This window comes from Cyrtonyx montezumae, unplaced genomic scaffold, assembly GCF_038088225.1.
Source record: "Cyrtonyx montezumae isolate F1298 unplaced genomic scaffold, pur_monq_1.0 scaffold_7, whole genome shotgun sequence".
Taxonomy (NCBI): Eukaryota; Metazoa; Chordata; class Aves; order Galliformes; family Odontophoridae; genus Cyrtonyx; species Cyrtonyx montezumae.
In genome coordinates, this window is record NW_027072078.1 from 11,459,316 (window position 1) to 11,471,486 (window position 12,171).

Here is a 12,171-nt window from a genome sequence, read left to right on the forward strand (position 1 = left end):
ATGGGCTTCCTGAGAAAAGCTAAACCGTTTCAGTTAAAAACACAAAAAACAAAACTGTAAAGATTATAAACATACAAGGAGGCAGAAGGAAAAAAAAAAAGTAATTCAGAATTAGAAAATAGCTCTGTAAAGCCCTGCTTGGAAATGCTTATCCTTAGATGCAAAAAATGGTTATTACCTATTTCAATACTTTATAGGCTAAGAAATACATAAGGGAAAAATTATTTAAAAATCAGCATTCTACAATTGTCAGATAGGATCTAGCCAAATAATGATCTTATGTGCTTATACTGTTAAACACTGAAGTATCTATAGGCTTTATGACATTTTCCTACAAATCCAAATTAAAATAACACAAAGGAGTAAAGTTACAACAGGTATTTTTCTACAGAAAAGACAGATTATTTTAAAAGTAAAACTAGAAAGAAAAGTATTCACCTTTCAGATTAAAAAAAACCTGACAAGCTAAAGATAATTCTAGTATTTTGAAGTATGAATTACAAACAAAATGAGGGTAAAAATCTGATGACATTTTCAAATTTATCATTCCTCATTTACCTGGTTTAAGATCATAGTGTATAATAGGGGGCTTGATCTCATTGAGATACCGTAGTGCATTTACTATTTGCATTACAATGGACCTAGCTTCCTTCTCTGACATCAATTTATGTTGTTTGAGATAGAAATCCAAGTCATTGCCTTCACAGTATTCTAACACCGTGCAAAACCTAGGGCAGAATTTACAGAGACAAAATTAAATGACATATCCAACTGCAAGATCAAAGTTATGACAATCTAGTTAATATCAATAACTTTAACAACTGCTGCCTGAGTATTAAATTACATGAATGAAACTGTTAATAAAACTGTGGCATAATGATTTGGTTATGAAACCTGACATCAATCAGAACACAAGCAACTCACCAAAAAAAAAAACCACTTACGCACACTGCAAAGGGTAGTTACATGTTACAAAACTGTGTTTTATCACTTTACAGAAGATCTGCTACATATATATATACATATATATCTGTGACAAACTTCTGCAACTAGTGGTTGGAGTTTCTTTCTGTTGCTGTTCTCTTTTTTTTCCTGTTTTTCTTTTTTTTTTCCTCCAAAACTGCCCGTAAAGAAACCCTAACTATTTTGGCCTCTTATCCAACATACAACACTAAAGCCCTTGTCACGTTCTAGAAAACATAATTTCATGTACTTACGTATCTGTATCCAAGGAGAAGTAGTCATATAATTTAACTATCCGGGGATGATCCAGTTCTTTGTGTATTCTATACTCTCTGCAGGCATGTCTAGAGGAAGATTGATACATTAATCTTCCACAATCAATAAAATGCTATTCAATTTAACACAGGAAGCATAAGTCATTAATATTTACTTGTGGTAGTTTTCTTTCTTCTCATCCCTCCAGCTTTTGTTAAGCTGGTGAATCTTCACAGCAGCATATCTTTGTTCATAAAGATCAAAAGCCTAAAAAAAAACCAAAACACAAATATAGCAGTTATAATCAAAGATGATGACAAAAATAACACCCAACTGAAAGAAACAAAACTAGTGTGTAATATTGTAATGCTACCTCCCCTCCATAGATTAATCAAGGAGAGGTTTACCTCAATCACTGTTTAGCGAGTACACACATTAAAATTCTTCTGCTTATTTTAGATCCCTCACTAGTTTCACTTCAGTACCAGAAATTAAATGTACAGAATACATGCCTCAAACACGAGATTTAGTAGACTCAGCACACTCTACCTTGTATACCTCACTGAAGCCACCTCGGCCAAGTAAATGGAGTAACAAATACCGTTCATTCAACGTGGGGTGATCTTTAAACCTTGAAAGAAAAAATGATTAAATTCATTTCTGTTTAAGGCATACAAACACAGCCTGAAGTGTAAATCTCCGAGTATTACTTCTCAAACAGAACTTTTTTTTCTACTAGTGACATATAACATGCTGAAGAATATTTAACTATGTGCAACTTTACACTGTGCACAGTTACACAACACAGTAAATTTCAGTATCTTTTGATTATTTAGCATAAAACTGCTATCACAACTTTATTGTCAAATCACTCTGGCAAACTTTTTGTTATTTTTCTCTTTTTTAAGGATAAAAAAACCCCTTAAACCACTCTTTATAAACTCTATGCTCATGATGACTCAACAGGGAAAATACTATTCTGCGTTCCGCTCACTTCATTTTGAAACAAAACCATCATCAATATCATCAACAGTAGAATCAGTAGGATCTGCTTCCAGTCCATAGCATGAGCTCTGCTTCTACACTGACTGAACAATCAGAAGTGAGCACAGAATTTCAGTACATTTCTCATCTTTCCAATCTGTTCATTTAATCTTTATTAATAAACATGCCCAGAAACCATGCAACGCTAATATTCTACATGCTGGTGAATATTGCTTTGCAATCTGTATCACTAGAGGGCTGCAGTTCTCTTCCCTACATCCTACAGCAGTTCCTGCTAAAATCCCTAACCTTTCCTTTGCATAAATGGTTTATGAAATGGAATACAGTGGTGCTCTGCCCACTGATCCCAATTTGCAAGAAGTCGATTTCTGCTTTCTGGAACTGATGAGGAAGATAAACTTCCAATTTCACACAAAGCTTGACCAGATCTGTTGCACATACTCATCTTAAAAAAAAAAAAAAAAAAAAAAAGACTAACAAGTAAAAAAAAAACCAACCAAGAGTAACACAGGGAAAGCACGCCAAATGACTAAGTATCTGCTCACACTCTTACAAAAAGCAATGAGAAAAAACTCACTCCAAATGCAAAATGATGTTGCAGGATAAACACCATACTCCCTCCTGAAATACGCAGAAGACAAAATACATCCTTCAATCAAACCAAGTCAGCCAGAGTGTGACTGCTCACATTAGTGACAGTGAAGGAAAAGAGTATGAAGGATTCAGGGAGACATGATAACTACTGTAGCTCTTTCAGGGTTTGGAAATGAATGGAAGAGATGGAAATATGCTTCTTATCAGCTTCCAAACTCCTGTTAAGCCAAGATGGTGAATGGGTTGCCCTTCCAAGAAGAAATTGGATTTCTCAGTTTACACTTTTTGAAATACAGATTTCTAGTAAAGTTCTTCAGAGAAAGAAAATTTGGGTAAATGTTCAGGTAAATAGATGGTAAATGACACAAGCTATACAAAAATTTACAAGTCTCTTCACTCACAGCGATAGGTGACCTCATACGGTGCTACCGCATGCTTTTAGAACCGAAGATAAAATACAACTAAAATTGGTGCTAATGAGAAAATTAACAAGTTTGTTCATGATTTTGAATTCCAAATGGTCTTAAAAAAATAAAGAACAGCATTCTGGAGTTACACTAAGAAGTCTCAGCTCAGAGATGCACCTAACTAATGTTTGCTGTGCAAGGTGTTACTTATTACATTTTTCTGCCTATCAAGGAGAGGAGAGTCGGGGGAGGATTGTGAATACTCAACACAAATTCAGTACAGTGATGAGATGCCTATACTCGTTAATCTAGGGCCTACTGCTAACTATGCTCCATGGAAAACTTTAAAGAAGGGTTTAGGGCTGGTCTGATGAAGAACTAGACAAGACTGAGTTGGAGTTAAAATTAATCCAGAAAAAGAAACCACAGGAGCTGGAAACTTAACTTGGATCAACTGCAGCTGTTTGCTGGCACATGAAAATAAAGAGGGCAAGGGCATAAGGAAATAGCTGTAGATAGGCAGAATCAATTACTTGGAAGCAACAGAGTCACCTTCAAGCACTGATGAAACACTAAGTATTAGTGCTTCTATTCCCCACCATGGAAAACACTAATTTTATTGCTTACATCATTGCTACTTTGGAATCTACGAAGTTAAAGTGAATTTTAAATGCCAATTTAACATCAGGATATACTGCCATATAAGCTGAAGTACAGAGTAAATTTAACATAACACAGAAGATTCTGTATTTGCCTTTTTCCTATCAGGTACCTGTAATGTAAAGTATGGTGTAAAAAAACTAACTGATTTTAACTGGATTATGAAACAGTTGCTCCTGCATCAAAGAGCCCCACCATTTTCTTGTACTACTGTCAGCTAAAGGTGCTGCATTCGGTTCCAGGGTTTTTTCCAACCTAGTGACATGGTACTGCAAATTTTAGCATTCCTGCATTATAATCTGTGTACACATTATTTCCTGCATGTTCAGTGAACTACTGAGCTTTTAAAAAATTACTTGTTATTTGTTCAAGCTTAAATATGCTGGTTTTTGTTAAATACAAACAAACAAACAAGAACCAAAGAAAAAATTATGAACCTACTTATATCCTATAAATAAAATTTGATTTTATTTTAAAAGTAGACATGCAGAATCGACAGTAAGTCTCTTACTGTGAATTATCTTCATTATTTATTCTTTTCAGCTCTCTGATGTGAAGATTCCTAACCCTTTCCAAACGTTCAAGTTCTGCTTGTATTTCAGCTTCCTCCTGCAAATGAAAAGAATCAAGTATAAAAGCTCATTTACTCCTCATTTGAAAAGGATATTTTTACCCCTGCACCAATACTAGTGGTGATGGAGGAACATGACATTACAAAACCCTGCTGAACTAGAAGAAAGCGCTCCTTTTCTTCTAAAGCCTGAAAAACTCAAGAGATAAGGCAAAAAGTACGTTTCAAGGAAGTTCCTGTCCATGAATCCCCAGGTAATGGGATGTTCAGAGTGTTGTTCTGCACTGTAGGGATGCTATTCAAAATGAGGCAGCTGCATTTTGTACCTCAGCCAAGGAAAGAAATTATCCAGGAAGCAGTCTAGAATTGATAAGCGAAGAAGAAAAAACTGAGATATGCACAGCTATAGATTTTCTACAAACTGACAGATTAGGAAAAGATATCTGAAGTATTTTGAGGTTGAAGGGCAAACAAAAAATATAACAGAATAAATCATTACAACAGAAGTACTCTTAAAGTGCTGATACCAAACACCAAAACCAAGCTAATTTCAAAAGATTTTTCCATTTGTATCTTATTAAGCTTACAAATGTAGAATATGCATTACCTAAAATCTCAAAAGCAATTTCAAAAGTAGTATGTTAGCTACGAGGATATTTTATAACTACTCCTGGCACTTAGAACTACATCATTTTTATGCTGCATATAACAGAAGATTTAAATATTTATCTATTCAGAATTTCAATAAAAAAGGAAAAGAATGCATGGCACCTAACTGATGGAAACCAGTGCATCTATCCATGTGGCACACTCATTGCAAAACTGTAAAACAGTTGCATCTCTTTCAGAGAAGGCACCTCTAAAACTTGAAAGTTTGAAAGAATGAGAGATAAAATTAGTCCATACAAGAAATCTAATAAATCTGATTTAATTTAATTTAAATAAGTTTAGGAACCGAGATCAAATGATGCATCATTTGTTTTTCCTAACATGTAACGTTAAGTGTTTTGTTTTTTGTGGCTTTTTTCTTCCTGTTTACATAATTTGAAACTTCTTCATATTCAGACTAATACCAGAAGTTGTCCATTAAATACTCTGAAATAATATGGAGCTCCTCATAACCTATTGGTCCACTATAAAAATAATCTACTCTTTCTTTCTCCCTCAAAAAGGCCACACTCTTATACATAAATCACTGTCTATATTTTTCCTAAAGGCTGACAAAACAAAAAACAACAACAACAACAAAAACCCCACAAGAGTTATGCCTCTTTTGGACTTTTTTATTCATATATTATGCAATTCAGTGGTTCTCAAAACGAGGTTCACAGGTCAATGTTGGTCCAAAGAGAACTGGCTGGTTGCATTGTTTCCAGCTGTTATTTAGGACACTCAGATTGTGAATACCTTTAAGCAAGAACGAATCAGCTTAGCTGCCTCAGGTCACTGCTATATAAAAGGAAGTGAGAAAACAAGAGCCTCTCTCCAGGACTAAAGCATCTAGTTGGAAAAGAATTTCCTGGGGAGCAGAACCAAAAAAGAGAACTGGTGGTGGCAGAACGTACAGGGCATCAAAAATAAGAGCACCAAAAAAGCATCTGGATACTGAAAAGGAACAGACAGCAAAATAGCAAACGCATAAGGAAAGAAGAATAAATATAATCAGCAATGAAACACCAGGGAAGAAATATAGTAACATAAAAGGTAACAAAATTATTTTTCTTAGCTACCAACAAAACCTGCATCCTATATGGGAATTAAAATGCAAGAATGTGTGCTTGTTATTACTTTCAAAGTTATTCAAACATGATTTGATAAGAAATAATATTTTTCCCCTCTGACACTGAGTCAAGTTTGCTCTTGTACATAGAACCTTAGCAATGATGCTCAAGGTATAAGCCAAATCTGGGTATTAAACATGTTTCTGACAGCTTCCTTCATACGTCACTCACAATTTCGCATATATATATACATATGTACATAAAAGCAACCTACAGAATTTCATAACACAACTTCATATGAAGTTGTTAACAACAAAGTCCAAACTAAGCTGGCAGAGTCTACCTCACAGAGCCAGCAGGTTTCTATTTGTATTTCCTACTATATGTATAAGTGTTTTCTAGGCATACTCTTTAAAAACAGCACCAGTGTTCTTACAGGGCCTAGCTGGCTTCACGAAGAAAAGCACTGCTGCATTTTTTCAAGACAAAAACTGGAATAAGGCACACAAAACTTCAGAGACCAGAGAGCTAGGATGTTTTTTTCTCTCTTGCTATAGAAAGTATACAACTGAAATGGATACAGAAGATTACCGTAACATAGTATTCATTCAGAACAGCAACATCTGCTGGACCTTTATAAAGGTCCAAAACCAACATAAGAAGTTGTACCAATTTGACTTCACTTTCCCAGCTCTAAAGCAAGACTGGTAGTGGTGGTGGTTACATCACATTTACAAGGATTCACTATTGCTCCCTTTTACTCCCAATGTCCTTGGTAAGTAAACTCTCTCCTTAGTTTGGCAGTACTAGTTTTAACTGCTTGGGGTATGATGTTAGAACAACAGAACATACACATACCTTCTTGAGATGTCCTAATCGAAGTTTGAAAATTTCTTCCTGTTCATGATATTCTGCTAGAGTCAAACTGTTAAAAAAATATATGTATTTTTAGTACTCTTACTTAAATGCTACAATACACATATTATGTTATTATTTAAAATCAAAATATTAACGGTGTCCATTTGAAACATTTAAACATTCACTTTAAAATCAGAGTTACAGGATGCCTCAGTCTAGTATTCTGGAACATTAACTGCACCTCCGACTGGACCATACCTCCCCCCACATGGCCTGTTAGATTAGTTGGCTGCACCCTGAGTCATGTTACCATCTCAGTATTTCAGCAGATGCTTTCTAGAAGGTCTGTTTCCACCTATAGAATTCACACTTGTCATATAGCATAGTAAATAGGAAATACACAAACTGTGTGCTGAATTCATTTGACAAATAAAACACATACAGAAGAGATCTTTATAAATCACCAAAGAAACACCAATAAGATCCTTCAAGTTCCAGAGATGAAACCACATGTATGTGATGAACAGGGTCATAAAGGGCATGGCCTCCACAAAAGCTGCTAAAAACACACTGAAGTGGTAGAAAATAATAATAATGCTGGATGGCATACACATTATACTGTTTTGCTTAAATCTCCTACTGGCATTATGAGAAGCTAATAGCACAATATATTTTCAGTAAGTCCATAATTTATATGCTTCAATTATCAACTGTCCCGGGAAGGTAAGCTATACAATGTATAGAAAACACTCCAATTCAACTGGAAAAAAACCCAGAAACACTCATGACCACGTCCCTGTCAATTTTAGAAGGAAGCAATCTTCTTTTTTTTTCTCTCTCTTTTTAAGAAGCATTACACAAACTTACCCTACTTTTTTTTCTAACTGTAATGAATAGCAGTCATGTACCTCAAACAGAAATCCACAAACAGTCTGAAGGCAAAAGAGTGAGGAAATTCACCTCTCCTCAAGAAAGTCAGGGTCCCCTTAGAAACACATTTTGGCACGGAACTTTTATACTTTTTTCCTGACAGAATCTCCCCTGGGAAGGAAGGAGAGGAATTAAAACAAATGTGAAATAGGATATCTCAATAGGCTAGGAACGCTGGCATGGCATTTCCCAAACAACAGCAAGAAACCTAAAAAAAAAGTGCTCTAATTCCTGCTCTAATCATAGATCCATGAAAGAGACAGCACTAAGGCCAAGTTCAACAACTCACAGCAGCATCCCTGACATTTTTTTCAATATTTCTTTTTGAACAGCTAACTGCTCTAACATGGATAAAGCTCTCAAAAAAAATGCAAACACCAACATGAATAAGGTTAGGTACTATTTCCTTCCAGATTCTGGTCTCCAGTATAAATTACGTGTATCTACTTCCAAAAATGCAGATTATGTAAAGCTTTCAAGCAGAGGTATCTTTAGGTGGATTAGCAAAGCTGAATCACAAGTAAAACATGCTGAAAATAGGAAGTCTATAGCATGAGATATTCCAGAATTCTCTTTTTAGAAGCCCTAAAACCACAGATGCTCTGAAAATCTAACATAATAAAGTATATTAAGACCATAATGTGGTATCAATAAGACCATATATGGTCTTTTTTAATTAAATCTCAGCTATCTACACAGTAACAACGAAGTGCTTAGATGGCCCTAATAAGTACTGCCTTCCAAGAAGTAACTTAAATAGCTCTCTACAGTGCAGAGCACAAGTTAAAGGTCATATTGAAAACATTAAGATTTGAAGTCATTCCTTCCATATGTCTACATTATATCCCAATAAATCACTATCTTCATTTTTCTATTTCCTTCCTCTAATTCTATTAGAGACACAGAATGACTAACAACAATTTAAAACTGTTGTTACTGACCACTGCGTTTCAGAAAAAAGCACATAAAATTCTGAACTGTAAGCAAACATAGTTGCTTTGGATTTTGTTAGCCTATTTATGAAAAACAACATATTTTTTCCTACTAATATTCAGAAACATATAATTGCTTAAAAAGAGCAGAGGTGAAATGCTGTTGGTTTTTTTTATTATTTTTTTTAATGCTTTAATGCACTTTATATTTATGCTCTTCAAACAGTATATAAAAAATAGCAAAAGATGGATAATGTGTATGCTGCCTGTTTTCTGGCTAGAGGCTACCAACTCATTGCACAGGCCAAAAACATCCAGCCTAGAGAGTGCTTCGACCACCTTCCAACTATGGTCATCACTGAACGTCCACTTCTGACAGCAGAAGTCACCAACAAGACACACTTCCTACAGAAGAGGCTGCTTCTTTGTCACCCAAGACCAAGGCAGGTCTCATCAGATGTGGAGGAAGAAAGATTGAGGAGCACATGGGAGGGATGGTGGTTGGTAACAGGCTGCCAGCATCCACTAAGTGCATTGCAGTTGGAAAGTCAAGCTTCTGCTTGACAGGAGGAGTGCTGGGGAAAGAGAGTAGCTGGGAGTAGGCTGTATGAATGAATCTGGTAACATTCTGGTCCTGACAATGACCTCTTCCACTCAAAACTACCATGCAATAAATGTTTTATCACCCTGCAGCCAAAACATCATACACATGCAATAAAAACCTGAAATTACAAAAAAGTACGGCATATATTCTATGCATGTATATTTGACACCTGTGATATTCAGAGCCTTGGTATGCCATATTTATTTGTCACTATAAGAAAGTAGACAGCCTTCCTGGCCTGAAAAGTTTGGAAGCTGAATTTCTAAGGCTTTGACACAGTATGCACAGGCAGACCTAAACAACCTCCGGACTATACAAGTTACAACAAAATCTTCATGTGTGATCCAAACATACCTACTAGTGGTCACTGACAAGACCAAGAAAAAGAAATCCAAATGGCCACATGCTCCTTGGTTGTCATGACAATGAAACCTGGCACATGAACAACAATCTCTCTTCCCACTGTTTTCCAGATGAAAAATCATCATGGATACATACACACAGCAGAATGCTGCCATGCCCCAAAACAGCAATTTGCACATTCAGTAGAAGCACTTCGTTACAATTTGTGAAGTGCTTTTTTTCTTTTCCTTTCTTTTTTTTTGTTCAGATTTATTCAAATTCCTAGAACTTCTACAAAGATGGGCAGAAAACGCTGACCAATTCAAGCTTTCCATGAGGTCTTTTTGCCATGTCCCATTTCTTCCATTGTTTCCATGTCCGCCTTAGAAAGAGACAGCCTCAGGAAAAGAGCTGTTGTCACTCATCCTGTAAATCCCAGACACAGTTGGCACTTCAATCTGAAAAAGTTTCTGAAAATATTTTTGTTTATTCCATGCAGAACAGAATGCTCTCTCTAAACGATGCATTTGTTCAGCTACATTAACAAACTCTGCCAATTCTCTCGTCTCCTACTTAAAATTATGTACAGGGTTGAGGATGCATGCAGACTCCCACAGAGTAACTGGGAAAGCAGAGAAATTGTCAATTGGGTTATAAATGCAACCAATACACCTGAAGGTGGATGGGAAGAACTGTTTAAATAAAAAAAATTATACAAAATATAAAATTTATACAAACCACAAATAAATTCCTTTGGAAATCACCCAAATTACATCAAGTTTTGCTTCCAGAAATAATTGTCTGGTTTAAAAAATAAAAATAAAAAAATAAAAATATAAAAATTAGAATTAAAATTAAAATAAACTTTCAAGTCTAGCTAAAGTCACCAAGAATCTGGAATGAATTTTTGGAACATATTTTCCCAGGACTATGAATGTTAACTCTATTTCAAACTAACGTTTCTTCTTCAAATACATTTCAATATACTACTTTCACCTAAGATTAATAAAATTATTTCATTCAGTAAAAGGTGATTTCTCAAAATAAACTACTTTTTAGTTTTGGTTGGGGACACAAAAAGCTGAACATGTTGGAAATTCTGGACAGTATTTAAGTCACATGCAGAATGAGCCTGAACACCCAAATCCCCTTTAACTCACTGAGCAATGACAGATAACCACTTCTGCATTGCTAACTTCAGCGGTGAGACTTTGCTTTTAAATTAATATTAGAGAACATATCCAGCTAAACCAAAGCAATGCTCTTACTAAAGATTGCCTCAGGCAACACCTTAAATTGATTTCAAAACAACTAACTGCTGTTTTCAGAAACAGCTTCAATAATACTGCCTGTTACAAAGACATAGATCACGTTCTCTTGTCAATAGCTGAACTAAAGATATCTTCTAAAGCAAACAGCTAGCAACATGAAGACACTTGTTGCTAATAACCAGTAGCAGGTTGTTGGCTTGCTTAAAAAAGATTTGCCTAATCACTAACATGTATGCTGTTGATTTACTACTGCTATAGTTCATCAATCCCAGCAGCTCTGCATCTTCCCTGACCTAATATAAACAGAACATGTTCCATTTGACTGTACTAATTAAGATCATTACTTTTGACGTAACACAGGAACGGTGATAAGCACAGTGAGGGGATCACATACAGTGGATGACAAATTTACACAAAAATGGAGAAGCACAATTAGTAACTGTTTTAACAAGGTAAGCAAAACAGCATTGAGAACAAAAGAGGAGTCAACAGACAGCACAGCTACATAACACTGCAACAAATCCTGAATATAAAGATTTTTAATGCCCTTCAAGTAAAGGCTTAAGAACATGACACAGACTAATGATTCTGTAATTTCAGGACACACTACAAACCTTCTCAGAGGTTTGAAGCAGCATTAATAAGCTTGTCATAAAGACAAGAAATCTTGCATCTCAATGACATTATGACCAAATTAACCAAAAGTCATTTCTATTTGGTAACAGCTTATTAAACACAAAAGGGCAATTCTGATTGTTCTCTTGGCAATTCCGTTGCCAGCAGGCATTTTCTTGTGCCATTTAATATATTGGTTAAGCTGAATGAAATGAAAAACTGTTGTTTTTTTTTTTGTTGTTTTTTGGGGTTTTTTTTAGAAATTTGGAAATTATATGAAACTGAATATAACATCAGAAAATACTCGCCAGTCTCTTTCCAGGAATCTGCCTTCATCTACTTAATAAATAGACCCCATATCCTGTATTTTTTTCCCAGAGTGTATATTCTAATCATCTCCTAAAATAATAACACAATTATGGAAATTTAACATGAGGGAAGAC

General features: G+C 35.3%; 1 protein-coding gene across 5 annotated transcripts in view; it reads right to left on the minus strand.

Annotated features, from left to right (window-relative positions):
- The window catches only part of TLK1 (tousled like kinase 1), a 90,713-nt gene that overhangs the window by 16,249 nt on the left and 62,293 nt on the right, over positions 1-12,171 (minus strand). For all 5 annotated transcript variants that reach the window (XM_065750655.1, XM_065750653.1, XM_065750657.1 and 2 more), the window contains exons 12-17: positions 7,035-7,101; positions 4,396-4,493; positions 1,768-1,849; positions 1,394-1,485; positions 1,218-1,307; positions 559-728 (exon numbers count right to left, since the gene is read on the minus strand). In XM_065750655.1, the coding sequence (XP_065606727.1) occupies positions 559-728; positions 1,218-1,307; positions 1,394-1,485; positions 1,768-1,849; positions 4,396-4,493; positions 7,035-7,101 (599 nt within the window). The remainder of the gene's footprint in view (positions 1-558; positions 729-1,217; positions 1,308-1,393; positions 1,486-1,767; positions 1,850-4,395; positions 4,494-7,034; positions 7,102-12,171) is intronic.